General features: G+C 46.4%; 1 protein-coding gene across 1 annotated transcript; it reads left to right on the top strand.

Moving 5' to 3' along the window:
• Positions 1–11,924: 11,924 nt before the first annotated feature.
• Positions 11,925–14,690, top strand: CCR75_007269 (uncharacterized protein; the record flags this gene model as incomplete). Its single annotated transcript, XM_067965330.1, has 1 exon — positions 11,925–14,690. The coding sequence occupies one exon, from the start codon at positions 11,925–11,927 to the stop codon at positions 14,688–14,690; it is 2,766 nt and encodes a 921-aa protein (XP_067821023.1).
• Between the last annotated feature and the right edge of the window lie 342 nt (positions 14,691–15,032).

Below are 15,032 nucleotides of genomic sequence, written 5' to 3'. Positions count from 1 at the left end.
ATTTTTATAAGAAAGATGAAGGAAAAGTACAAATAAATATCTTTGTTAATTTTTCCCGAATAGTTTTAATATTGCCAAATTTGGTAATATTGACGCACCCATCGTCACAAGACACGATTGTGTGGTGCACTAGTAGGCGCCTGCTGCAGATGTCAACCGCGGACCATCCGGAAACGGTTGGACAAACCGAGCGCTTGTATAGAGTCCTTAAGATCTTCTTCGTAGTTGCGCTACTCCAATTACAAGTTGGAGTGCATTTTTATCACATACAGAATTCGCACTTAGCAATGCTGTCCACGCATCAACATGGATATACCACTTTTTGAGAGTTCAACTCGACACCCTCGAGTTCCTACTCTTCTTGCTATGAAGCGACGCACGGCGCCTCGTATTTTCACTCTGGGTAGCGGGGAAGGTGACAAACAACGATCGAGTGCAGCGCACGTTATTTTTAGTGTGAATAAAGCCACCCGATCCAAGGCGAAGTCTGCAAGTTTGCTGTTTTGACTCCACCTGGCGTGGCGTCCCCTATATCTCGTTGGGCTGCGCAGACACTTATTGACCTGTCTTCCGTACGCGTTCAGCTACCGCCAACTACGCGCCGATTGAGTCGGCGCGACCACTTGATGACATGGCTTTGTCGGAATTTATCCTCCAACGTCAAGTCATCACCCGATTTGTTCGTGATGCACTTCATTCTGCAGTATATAAACAGAAAGAGAATGCAGATAAACATGAACAGTTCTTGAAAGCTGATCAAGTATTATTATCGACTAAAAGCCTAAGGGACAGACCTAGGCACGCGTAAACTAACGCTACGCTTCATCGGACCATTCAAGGTTCTTATAGCGATTAGCGACGCCTACATGCTGGACATTCATTCACTCAACGTTGCAACTTCACTTGACGTTCTACGTTGGGCGGCTAAATGAATATCGCCCGGCTACGCTTCACGAATTGGTTCCAACAGCGGAATCAGGAACTTGTAGATCGACCTTCCGTCCCACCTTGCTTGACCGCGCTAATGACATTGGACGCGGCTGCGTTCCAGTCCGCACATGGCCATTTAAGGATAAGCATTAAGGTGGTGATTTCATCGTACTGGATTTGGATGACAAATTTGTTGTCATCCTTGGATTACCATGGCTCAGACAGTACGAGCCAAGCATAAATTGACAGCATCAAGCCGTGATGATGCCTGCCTCTCGTTCAGCAGATTACCAGCTGATGAACGCCTTGGGGCGTCAACAAGCGTGTGGAGTCTTTCGAGTGAGTGCGATGTCCTCGCTTGTGGTACACTCGTGTGCACGACTGCACAAGACCTCAGTTTGAGTACCCATCACACTGTGGGATTAGATCCCGACGGCTGTGCTTAAGCACAGGCAGCGTCAAGGTTCGACAACTCGAATAAGTTGAGTGGTACGAAACAAGAGGCTTGCTGGAAAAGCAACATCCAAGAAAATATCCAACGCGTGTCATTTAGACAGTCCGAAAGTCCTTTAACGACTGGAGAGTCGATCGTAGAGAGTTTTGCTGTGATTGCGCAGCCACAGCTAAAGGCGGCTGAGACCGAATATCCCTAAATAAAACTTGAGGTGATAAGGTTTAAGAATCTGAAAGAATAAGTCCCCAGAAACCTGTGTTCAAAGGTTCCCAGGTACCCTTGAATTTAAGCTCAAAAGATGAAACTGATACATTAAACTTCTTCGTAAACAGTGAGGCGCTGATACACTTTATCTGACTCCAAAGTTAACTTCGGAGAAACTCAATTGCCAACCATGAACCGAAACGGTCTTTGCGTGATCTGCGTAGTGGCAAAGTCAAGCAGATCTGCGTATTTGTCACAGATGATAAAGGACGTGGCCGATATTCGGTCGGCAATAGTACTTCCTGAGAACGAACGGGTTCTCATTAGCTCATCGATGAACGAAAGTGTCCTTAATGAGAAGACTTGGATGAAGGGGGTCTTTAAATAGAAATCCTGTATATAAGGATTTGATCGAATTTAAGGATGTGTTCCCTGAATCCGTACGGTGTGAGCTGCCTAAAAATAAAGGACTCGACAAGAAATCGACTTATACCAGGTTCGAATTTTATTATGTGGCCGTTGCCTCGTGAACAAGTAATACCAATCAAAAAAAATCTTTGCCGATCGCTTAGCAGCGGGCCATGTGAAGGAGTCAAAGTTCTCACATAGATCTGGGCCGACCTGCAACGTTACCGGCTCAAACGCCGATACCACAACAAGAAGTAATCATTTGTGGTATGTCAAAGAGTATTATCGTTTTGCCAATGGATCGGATGGATAGATTCTATCAGTTCCTTATGTGTGAACAGGATATACCGTTTACAGCAGTAAGCACTCCAAGCGGAATGATATGGGAGTGGCTAGTTATGCCACATGTGCTTAGTAATACCCCTGCAATATTCAAAAGATGTGTAATTAATCCGTTGAGGTAGGTGCAAGCTTTCGCACCGAGTTATTTTAATGACGGCTTCGTTCACAGCAAAGCCATGAACGGAAAGTCGGTTGCTGAAGTACATTGTACCCACGTCCGAAACGTTAACACCCTTATGCGTAAGCATAAGTTGTATTCATATCACACGAAGCGTATATTCGCTGCAAGCGAATAGCATATCTTAAAATCTGGTAAAAGCGATGAACGCCATGATCCTGAAAAGATCAAGGCAATCACCGACTGGCCCCGTTCTCCCAACACCTCCTCGTGTTGAGAGCCTTGCTGGTGAAGCAAGGCTACTTTTTCCTGGGCCCCGTCGGGTTCTTGTTTTATAGACTTGGCTATGGCTGCATGCTGTTCATCTGTTTCAAAGTTAAAAGCATGGCGCCAATGGCTGGTCAGGCATGTTCGATCGCTCTCCAGTCAAAGTCGCTCAAAATGAGTGAACCTTTCACGCGTTGCGTGATAGCCTTCTTGAAGGGCTTGTAAGCTCCCTTCTTCTTCATCCAATATGTCAATGTTGGCGGAACGTGTGCGGGTCGATAAACGGACTACAAAGTGCTTCCAGGTGAAACGGGGAAATCTTTGCTAGTACTGATAACAAAATATGTCACCTACAATTATTACAGTGAAGGTGGTACACGACGTGCAGAAGAAGGTTCTAAGAAGCTAAGAAGTCAGCTACAAAGGTAAATTCTAAGGTATTAAAATTGAGAAAAAAACTGTATCAATATATTAAGTTTCTTCGTAACGATCTTCTATCTACTGCTGTCTTTATTAAATATGTAACGAATTTTATATGGCGTCTGATTGCGCACCGCACAATCGTGTCTTGTGACGATCGGCGGGGCAAACTCAATTTTAAACAACCAATCACAAAAGAACTGATGTCTTATTGCGTGAATATTACCAAATTTGTAATGTTGGATCTATAAACTCAAATTAATATCGACAATAGATCTGAACTACTTTTATTATTTCCTCTCATAGGGTACTGATATTAATTGATCATCTTAAAAGAAATAATATTTGTGTAACGGGACACCCAGTTACAGCAGGCTTAATGTTTTTTGCCGCTAAATGAGGTGCGACACTTCGGCAGACGTTGCATTGAAAGAATTATCGGAGCCTATTTCTGCATCCATATTAAGCTGTTAAATTAAAATAAATAAGGCTTATTAGCGCTGCCGGTTGGTAGCTGGCAGCTTCGTGATCGTCGTTTTCTTTCAGCAAGATGGTTGATGTACAATCTTCCACAGGTGTACACAAAGAATTGACACTTTATATTGCCATGAGTGTACTAAAACAGAGCTTATATTCTGCTTAATGTCAGTTGGCATGGCAATTTGCCCATGATCAGCAATTGATAACGCTTCATTCGCATCCTCGCATTTCTTTCGTGTGTAGCAACCCGCCTGTACTGTGCAAGAAAACGCTGTAAGTATCCTATATTAACTATTTACAGCATTTTTACTAAAGGCAATGCTATGAGGTGGCTTTATGCAGCCACGAAGACAGATACTTTCATTCTCATTTGTTTGCTCTGATATATTAAAGACTGCGTACAGACGTACTTTAATAATTATTAGATAGCCTGAGCTTCACCATCTAGAGCGAGGCAAATTTTGAAATTGGCGTTGCATCCAACTCATTACAGATCAAGATATAGCTTCTTTAAATAAAGCTTAAGAAATATTGATTACGTTATCGGCGTATGCATAGAATGGACGCCGTTGAGTTTCACTATACGTGTGTGGCATGTAGAACCTGCTGGCAGTATATTATACCCAGCTGCTACTTGTTTTGTCATGATTATGCTGCTATGGCTCAACGCGATGTTTTAACCTTTCAGCAATTATAATTGTACGAGTCCTAATATATTTAAATAGTTTGCAAGAAAAAGAAGAGTCATCTACTGCAGATACGCCGACGGTCGAATCATTTAATACCTCATTGTAACGGAGCCTTCCCGATGCATGATGCCTAGCTTACTTATACATGTTATATAAATAGAATGCTATAGCAAACTAGCGGGTGTAGCACGTCATATTTCTGTGTTATAAATGGGGAGCCAGACCCATTATTAGCCAGAAGGATGTCGGCATGTGGATTAATGACTCCCATGAGGTGGGGGAGCTTCTTCGTACTTAATTTTTTTGAAATTAAATTTACATTAACAAAGGACTTACGATACGTTTCCTCACGTGCACGTGTGGGCCAGATAATGTCGCCCTAAGCCCACTACACCTGGCAGCACTCTGCAGTCCTACCCATGATCAAGTTCGAGATTGGTAATTCCCTGCCGTCGTCGGCTCGTGAGATAAGTCTGGATCACATGGCCTTCTCTACCGCCTCGCATTGGTGTCCAAAGATGTCGTCGTCACATCGCTGCTAAGCTCAGCGACGCCGAACCGATAGCGACTTGCCATCCCCTATCCACGAGTTCATGGACCGCGGGCTCGTTGGTTCTCATCGACGATTATTATCTCCCTCGCGATCTTCACGGAACGAGTCCGTGAAGATGGAAACGTCTACCTATTCTGGTGTAGGTAAAGACCGTCTTCCCGGAATCAATGGATTCGAGAGGATCAACCCGTGCTTGATCGGGTCAATAAGATCTAAGGTGAGTTTTCTTCTCTCCGGTTATCCAGGAAGGACGAGGACTAGGCTCTCAGAAAACTCGATGTGGACGAGTGTGCGTTTCCAAACCTGGCCAATCTACCAAGCGACCTTCGTCTCACCTTGGAACCGCCTTAAGAAAAATCTCGTGTGCGCGCTGAGCTCTTCGCGCTTCAACAAGGAAAGATGTCTATGCGCGACTTCGTCCAAAAGACAAGACACATGGCTTTGTGCATTCACGAAGTCCATTATTGTGTTTTTTTTATTACTGACTCGCGCGAGAAGATCAATATTATTTGAAGGAAGCATTTGACCTCGCGCTGCGCGACGACTATATTGTGAAATCTTCTTATGCAAATGCGATCCCGGTGGAACTCCGATCATCGGGGCCAAACCCGACGAAGATCAACGTCATTTAACTCCTGTTCGGTAGTCTGCAGCGAATGACCGTCCTATGACCTGCTTTCGTTGCCGAAAACAAGGCCGTTGTACCGCTGAGTGCCGCGAACCAGCCCCCGCCGTCAATCGCACTGCCGTATCTGGTCGCTTCGTCTTTAATTGAGTTAAATTGTCGAAAACAGCAGCGACTAATAGGTGCAGGGCGCCCTGGTGGATAAACCCAGGTCTGGGTCCATCAGTGGTAATCCGGACTCCTAGCCCAAGCGTGTTTCAAGCTTATTTGACTGCCATAACAACGAATGAGGACTCGCGATTGATTACTCTAAAACTTTTTGTCGCCGATTCCCGGCGACGTTTGTGCACGCTTCTTGATTCAGAAGCGACTATCATTTTGTGCATCGTGTATATCATTACTACCGATGCGCGTTCCCGTCCTCGAGGGACCTGGCGAAGTTGTGGTAAAATTGGCTGATAAAAATCCTCGTCGTCTTCCACGACGAGAAGTGTCGCTGCCACACATTTCAATGGTTTTGGCAGCTGCGATAAATTCTTGGCAATACCCATAAGCTATCCGTTAAGGGTATCTTGGGTATAATGTGGCTCGCACGATATCAGCCCCGGATCGATTTGCTGTCGCGGACGGTTAAAACGCTGAAAGAGAGTCGACGTCACCGTAGTGTTCACACATCCCTTGGTCGCTCCTAAACAACAAAATAGCCTCACATCTCCGTAGTGGCCGGTGCATCTTTGACATGGGCAGTGCACCGAGAGAGCGATTTAACCCTCTTTGCACTGCTTGCGCAGCTCTTCCAGAAGCCCCAGATGATTCACGTATTTTTGTCGCCGCGAAGTAGATGAGACAGTAGTCGAGCAGTGGCTTCCACTCGAGAGAAACTTGGTCGCACAAGGGCTCCCACATCATGCGTCGACGGCCAAGCCTGCGATGCTTCCGTCATATTTTTTCCGGTGCGGATGGACAGGGTCTTTTGCGATACCCCTTCATATGACTGCAGCCTAACCAACTTGTCATGGGTCCACGTGTTGGAATACGTGAAAGGCAGCTCACGACGCCGTCGGTTCGTCGACGTACAACCACTCGCACTTCTTATTTCATTCCACGGCTTCCAGATCTGTCCTGGGAGCATTTCCTGCGCGGTCTGAAGGCAAGTGTATCTGATTAAGTAAGCATGGTCACAAAGGAGGCCACAGACAGCATTTTTATACTTGAACCGGACGAAATCGCTTTACGTCCCAATAGCGCTGAGCCAATGTCAGCGCGGGAGGAGCAATTCGCAGCTTAATATTTAGATGCTTTACTCAATTCAGGTAATACAGCCTGTCAAATCGTCTGCAAATACGCAAATGTGTTTTCTGACAACATTTTGGCTGAACTCTTTGCTAATTGGGGAGTTTAGTGCAGGATTTGTCGTGACGGCTCAGTGACCACTGCTGTGCAATCACGTAAAGGCGATTGACGATTTCTTTGAGAGCCATGATGGCGTATCGTCCACGCTTCTAAGAAGCTGGGCAATGCCACTGTCTAAGCGCAGATACCGATCCCCAAAAAGGACATGGTGCTGAATCTCATGTCTGGGTGTACCATTTACAGTTCTATCAACCATACTGATGGCTTTTGCAAGATTTTAATAAGGCCGTGTGACATTCTATTGACAGCAATCTGCACGAAGTGCGGCATGCTCTGAGAATGGGTGGTAATACCGCAGGGACTAGTCAACGCTCCCACCAAATTTGATTGCATGGCGTCACATGTGCTGCGATCACGCCGCAAATGTGTGCTGAGCTACTTCGACAACACTTTTGTTCATAGTCGGCTAAGGTCGATCTGAGTGAAGTTGATGTGCATTTGGGGCACCTAAAACAAGTATTTTAAGTGATGAGAGACAACGAACTAAGAGGTGTGTATTTTACCACTAAAAAAACAGTGCTTGGCTGCTTCGTGAGTAAAGCAGGGATCGAGCCGAACCTGAAAAAGGTTCCATCTATCTATCTGCTCATGGCCAACATTTACGAACTCCACAAAGTTGGACAATGACTTGGTTTAGAAAATTATCGACACAAGTACACGAAAAATTACGCTAGATCTATACAACCACTTTCTTCAATCCTCAAGAAAGACGCTTCGTGGTCGTGGCGTCCCAAGCATCAGGCCGCGTTTAAATTCGTCAAGAAAAGGCTGGCTTCGGCTTCAGCCTTGATCTTGCCATTACATGCCATATGTGATTCCGGAGATTTTGCAATCGGGTGTGCACTCCTGAAATTTGACGACGACGGTCATGAAGGGATCGTGAGCTATCAATCACGTCAACTGAAGCCCGCCAAGAAGGATTACCCCGTCGATCACAAGGACAAATTGGTTGCGGAGTACGAGAGCGTACTCCGCGACCAATTTGTCCTTGTGGTCGACGGGGTAATTTTGAGTGCATCTCCTCGAAGAACAGACCTCTGCGCTGTATCCTGATCGCGCGCCTCGCGAACCGTCACGAAAATGTCATATGTTGCAACGGACGGCTTGCTAGCTTTTCATTCTTTGAGTACAACTCCGTCAGTCAATACAAGCCGAACAAGAAAAATATTCTTGCCGATTCCCTGTCGCGACGTCCTGACTACGATTTTCGCTTGGATTTGACTCGTCGAAATACTGACAACGATGATGACGACACGTGCGCGGCGTGTTGCCACTTAATTAACCCAAGCCGTTCCAGTAATACCTTTTCACGATGAGATTGTAGCGGCGTACGATAGTGAAACCAATAATGCTGACATGGCGCTCGATTTATATGGATTTAAACTTTGACCTCGCGGCCGACGAAAAAAGCCGCACGGGCCTCATGGTATCTGTCCAACACTTCAGTATTATGAGTCAACTCAGAACTATTACGGTGCAAATTACCGCGGCTGAGACCGCGGTGCACTTCATCGACGCAGTAAACCGCCATCATGGTGTTCCGAAGTCGATTGTGTCCGACCGCGATCTACGATTCAATTTTGCCCTCTGGACTACACTGTTCGAACTTTTCGGAACAATATTGCTGATATCGGTGGAGCGCTAATCTGGTCAGACCCTCGCAGGTGCGTCAACCGATCTCGATGCCACCTACAGTGACGTCACTTGGCAAGATGGGCTTTGAAGACATTGATTGACCCGTCATTGGGGACTCGGACGTCCGTCACTCCGCCTTATGCTGCTTACTTTGCGCCGCGAACAGCGGCGCGTCCAACCTACGACGTCAGTATGACCGCTTCATGCTGCAACGACATTCAATTACCTCGTTTGTCCGAGATACACCACATGCATCTGTGTACAAACAGGAAGAGAACGCAGACAAACGTGGAAGAAATAACGTAAATTATTTTCAGCCAAGAGATCGTGTACCACTGCCGACCTAAGGAAGAAGAGACTCAGCGGTGAAGAGTTTGAGAGCGAGATTTTTTTGAGCCTTTAGGGTGCCTAAAAGAATTGAAGAAGCTACACTCTCGATTTTCCCACGCCCCTGCGATTGCACCGGACGTTCTACGTCGGGCGGCTGAAGACGTATTTTCCAGCTACGATTCCCGAGCCTGCTCAGCAGGCCGAGTCAGTTGCGCCGAAAATGAGTGTTCATCCCGGCGAGACCGCCGCTAAGCCGACATGGGGCGAGGCTGCAATCCAGCTTGCAGATGAAGGACCATATGGCGCTCTAGCATCCCTACACGATCGAGCAACTCGCGATTCGACAGAAGAATATCAGACGCAGTCCGCTCTGCTCGCGCAGCGCCCTCCGACTCTTCAACAGCTTCAAGCTGAGCGTCAGCATCTCGGTCCTCCGCGCATTCACATCGACCTGGGCGGCCAGGACGAACGCAGTCATCGCGATGGTCCACCTCCTCTTGTGGTATCACAGATAAATTCCGCTGGGTCGATCATCGACTTGTTGATCACTCGGATCCAACGAGTACGTCTGGTCGAATGGCACATGGGGAGCGCGCGATTCGGATCGCGTGCCGCTATCAGGTTCTCTGGTTAGCACTCCTCCCGAGAAAGATACATGGGAACCTAGCTCCTTCCATCTTAATGACGTCCCAGCATGTCATTCGAGTTTAAAAGTTCGAATTCATCTTCTGTTGCTGATTCCTTCCATCCGCCATGAATAGTGGCGGCATCTTCACACCAAGGCTACGCTTGTACTTGCCGATCCAAGCCTGCTTAAACTCGCGGGGCGGTCGCTCTGCGATGTGCGTCATCCAAACTGCTCTAGTCGGTCTAGGCATGACGGAATATGCTGAACATCCATTGACCACGTGATGAAGCAAAGGCGGTCCTCGTTCCAAGCATTCTCACACACTCGTACGAAATAGGCGCTGAGGGGATAATCAGCAGCCAACTAACAAACCTGCGCCAGCTCGACATCATCTGGTTCAATCGCCGGATGAAGCACACCACGACATCTGAAGCGCATCGTGTCCGACGCCTTTAATCATCTTCCGCGCAGGCTCCGGAAGCACCGGAAATGGTCTCACATGGTGTCAGGAGGTTCCAAAGTATCAGCTCCGGACAAAATGTATAGTTTCCACGGCCGAATGTCGGCGTCCATTATGTGGACCAATGCACTGCCGCTGATGGTCCTCTATCGCGCTTTGTGGTTGCTTACACCGCGTTCCGTCATCTTTGCATGGGTGCCTGTATCTCTGTCGTCTCTTGATTTTTCTGGGAGCACACACGGCGCGTCAGTGCTGTCTTGTGAGGGGGGGGAGGAGATGATGTAATGAGCCCTTCCCGTTACATGCTACTTGGCTTACTTATACATGTCATCACGTAGAGTGCTTACCCGAATTAGCGAATGTAGTACGTCGCATTTTTTTGTCATAAGCCTATATAATGTCGGCACGTCGATGAATGCTTCCGGTGAGGTCGGGGAGGCTTTCCATTTCTAGGGTTTCCAAAGTTAAATCTTTCATATTATGTACGCTTCCTCACGCGCACGTGTAAGCCAGTTAATTTCGTCACTCAAAGCCCGTTACACTTATTCTCTTACATATCGTTCGATTCCGGTTCGCTATGATTACTCATGATGAGACTTGTTTTCGCCGCTACTCTACGCAAATAAAACAAAGTACTTTCACGAAGAAGATAATGAAAGTTTATTCAATGCCGGAGGCGTTAAGCGAACACAAATATCGTACTGCTCATGTCTTCACTCGGAAAGCATATAAAGCTTAGCATACATTTTCCTCCGAAGCCATTTATCTTTTTAACCATCACCATTTCTATATAAGGTACTTGTAACGGGGCAACTTTCGCTAGTGCTTCAGTTCTAGCCGACCTGCAATGATTACAGTGAAGGTGAGGTACACGACGTGCAGAAAGCGGTTTTAAGCTGCTAAGTTTGGCTTAGCAACTGAAGGTCGATATTAAGAAGGCTTGGTATAGATAAAATGTAAAACTGTATTATATGATTAAGTTTCTACGTATTGCATTCTTCTTCGCTGACTTGATTTGTAGGCGGGCACGTCTTAATGCGGCTATACTACACACCCTAGCACAGCGAGGAAGTGGTTAGACCGTCTTCTCTTGCGCACAGTGAAGTAGTTGTGGTGGGCGCCTTAGCGATCTTACCCAACGCACTAAGTACTTTAGTAAAGTGTCGTCACGGGAGCGGTATTCTGGCTCCTCGTGCGCACTTGCTAAGTAGAAAGTAATTGTCAGACTATGTTTTTAATCGCCTTAAATATCAATACCTATTTTTACCAATCAAAAATGTCATCTCTATAGATAACACTTATATGTATTGGGAGCATATCTTTCTAGATATCTTTCGAAACGGATGACGCTAGCCGTCATCCCTCCTAATGTGAATGCACCTATGTGCATCACATACACAAGAGTGGGTCACAATGTGAACCACACCCAAGTGGTGGGTCTTATTACCTTAATTTAAGTTATTGACCTTATTGACCATCCCCTTCAGTATACAAAGTGAACTTAGCGGGGACTGTGTAACGTCCCCGTTAAGTTCACTTTGTGGCAACTTTAGCCCGTTACATAGTTATATAATCTACTATGTGTGCGACCGCCCAATCGCGCGTCCCAGCAACGATTGTTGCGGTTGATATTATGGCCTGTACCAACCAATCGACAGAACTGTCACGTTACTACTAAAACATCACTTATAATAGTATTTCCTATTCTTCTTATAGGTAGTTAATATTATTTAACGGGTTCGCGGTGATAGTGAAGAAGACAATGTCACACTTACCTGAGCGGCATCGTCGAGATAGGTTGGCCGATTATCGCTTAACTTAAGCCGTTTTTTTAAAATCCATGGATTTTAATAATGTCTCAAGAGTGCTACCTCTCCTTTATTGACCAATCACGTGAGTTGAATATGCCAAATCTATTCGTATCCCAGTAGCTAAAAGCCGTGCCTCCACATACCCACCATTGTAACCATGGCGATGCCCACCATGGCTGCAATCGCTAAGCGCATGACGGGCGCCCCCAACGACTCCAAGTTTTTTAGTACGACGAAGAAGGGTGAGACCCACGAATTGCGTCAAGAATTAGCCAATCCCAGTCGCGAGAAGAAAAAAGATGCCGTGAAAAAGGTAATCGCGAACATGACGGTGGGCAAGGACGTGAGTATGCTCTTCACAGATGTAGTCAACTGTATTCAAACGGCCGACACGCAGCTTAAGAAGCTCGTGTATCTTTATCTCATTAATTATGCCAAGAGCAACCCCGATTTAACAATTTTAGCCGTCAATACGTTTGTTAAAGATGCAGCCGATCCGAATCCACTCATTCGGGCACTTTCCGTGCGAACAATGGGGTGTATTCGTGTCGATCGTATAACTGAATACCTGTGTGAGCCACTACGTCGCTGTCTACAAGACGAGGACCCGTATGTCCGCAAGACGGCAGCCATATGCGTCAGCAAGCTCTACGACATCAACCCCGACATGGTCGACGAGCAGGGATTTCTAACAATGTTGCGAGACTTGATTTCGGACTCAAATCCGACCGTTGTGGCCAATGCCATTGCCGCACTGTCGGAGATTTCGGAAAACAGTGGTGGGGCCATGGCTTTTAAAATCACTAAATCGGTGCTACAGAAACTTCTTGCAGCACTAAATGAATGCAACGAATGGGGACAAGTCTTTGTACTGGATGCATTGGCAAGCTACATGCCTGCTGACTCGAGGGAGGCCGAGGGGATCATTGAGCGTGTTACGCCGCGGTTGCAGCACGCCAACTCCGCCGTGGTGCTCTCCGCTGTGAAAGTCATTATGAAATTTCTCGATAGAGTATCGGACGCCGACACGGAGCGGAGTTTGTCGCGCAAGATGGCGCCGCCACTCGTGACGTTACTGTCGGCGGAACCCGAGATCCAATATGTGGCGTTACGTAATATTAATTTGATCGTACTCAAGCGGCCAGGAATTTTGGCCAATGAGATCAAAGTTTTTTTTTGCAAATATAATGATCCGATTTACGTAAAAATGGAGAAACTTGAAATCATCATTCGCCTCGTCACGGAGCGCAATATTGAACAAGTGTTGCTTGAATTCAAGGAATACGCAACGGAAGTGGATGTAGAGTTTGTGCGCCGCTCGGTGCGTGCGATTGGCCGCTGTGCGGTCAAGCTCGAGCGAGCTGCTGAAAAATGCATCAATGTGCTCTTGGAATTGATTCAAACAAAAGTGAATTATATTGTGCAAGAAGCCATTATTGTAATTAAAGACATTTTTCGAAAGTATCCCAACCAGTACGAGAGCATCATTGCGACATTGTGTGAGAATTTAGAGTCACTGGACGAGCCCGAAGCAAAAGCGTCCATGATTTGGATCGTTGGGGAGTATGCCGAGCGAATTGATAATGCCGACGAGCTACTTGAGTCGTTTATGGATGCTTTTGATGACGAAACGGCTCAAGTCCAGCTGCAGCTCTTAACGGCGACAGTCAAATTGTTTCTAAAGCGTCCGAATGAGACCCAAGAGATGGTTCAAAAAGTGCTTCACAAGGCAACGGAAGAGTCGGACAATCCAGATTTGCGGGATCGTGGATACATTTATTGGCGTCTCCTCTCTGCGAATCCCGAAGCCGCTCATGCGGTCGTGCTTGCGGAGAAGCCAGTTATTAATGACGACACGTTTGCACTTGAGCCATCGGTCCTCGATGAACTCATTGGAAAGATATCGACCCTTTCGAGTGTCTACCACAAATTGCCCAGTGCCTTCGTTGTGCGCTCGAACGTGTCGGAATTGCGCGAGCACCACCAAGAGGATGACGAGATCAATGAAAAGGAGGACGAAAGCTTGTCCGACCAGCGAGCTGATAAGGATCGTACCCAGCCGTCAGAAAGTGTCGTAGATCTGCTTGATATGGGAGACCTTTCGATGACAGGCTCCGTTTTTACGGCTCCAGCTTCAGTGGCGTCTAGTGGAAACTTAGTCGATATTTTTGGAGACATAGCTGCCCCACTTGCTCCGATTGCGGCAAGTGCTGGTACTCTGGCTTCTCTTAAGAAAATATTGATGACTGCACAGCAAGGTAAAGGTCTTCAAATGACGGGTGCTTTTACACGTCGCAATGGTAACTTTGTACTGGACGTGGATTTTGAAAACCAATCGTCTGCTCCTATCGAAGGCGTTAGTATTCAATTCAACAAGAGCACCTTTGGGGTTGTACCACTGCAGACCACCGTGACGTTTGCGCACCTATTGAAGCCGGGTCAGTGCATGAATCAGGTCGTTCCCATGGGCGTGAGTCCTCAATTCGTGAATGCTGCAGTGGCACCAAATTTGACCTTGCAAGTGGCTATCAAGAACAATTCGAGCAATGAGGTTGTGTACTTTCAATCCGAGCTTGATCTCTCGGCTATTTTTACAGAAGCTGGCAGTATGGCATCGACCGCGTTCATCACCATGTGGCAGACCATTGCCGAGGCCAATGAACACTATTTTTCAGTCACTACAGGTGCGTGTAGTGCCGATGATGTATCGGAGCGACTGAAACGCAGCAATGTTTTTAATGTTGCCAAGCGACCTATTGATGGCAAGGAGGTTGCTTACTTTTCGATCAAGACCATGACGAACGTCGTGGCTTTATTTGAACTAACCTTTGACGCTTCTGGGACGACCAAGGTTTGCCTGAAGCTTGAGCAACAAGTATTTAGTGCCATCTTTCAAGAGACAATGGAACGGTTGTTAGCATAAAAAAAAGGTCTTAACGGAGGTGACACTTAGATAACTGCTATTCTTCAAACGATCAAAATTGCATGCATTTGACAATTTTGTGTAGTGTTGCTTTACTTTTTCAATTATCCACAGGCACAAATATTGTGTTTCAGAGCAGGTATTTTTTTTTGATTTGTTCGTATATCGTCCAAAATCGTTGGCATTCTAACAATATTATCAACATGTTGCGACTTAATAGAACTATGTGGCTTCTAGTAGCTCCTCAACGGTACTGATGGAGCGATCCAAGGATGGTGAGGTAATTATTTGCGATTCTTGGGATGATGGATAACCTTTTCGATCAATTTTGACGGGGTGTAA

This window comes from Bremia lactucae, linkage group LG5 (assembly GCF_004359215.1).
Source record: "Bremia lactucae strain SF5 linkage group LG5, whole genome shotgun sequence".
NCBI classification, from domain to species: domain Eukaryota; phylum Oomycota; class Peronosporomycetes; order Peronosporales; family Peronosporaceae; genus Bremia; species Bremia lactucae.
The sequence above is the reverse complement of the archived record's forward strand: the minus strand, read 5'-3'. Positions and strand labels throughout refer to the sequence as shown.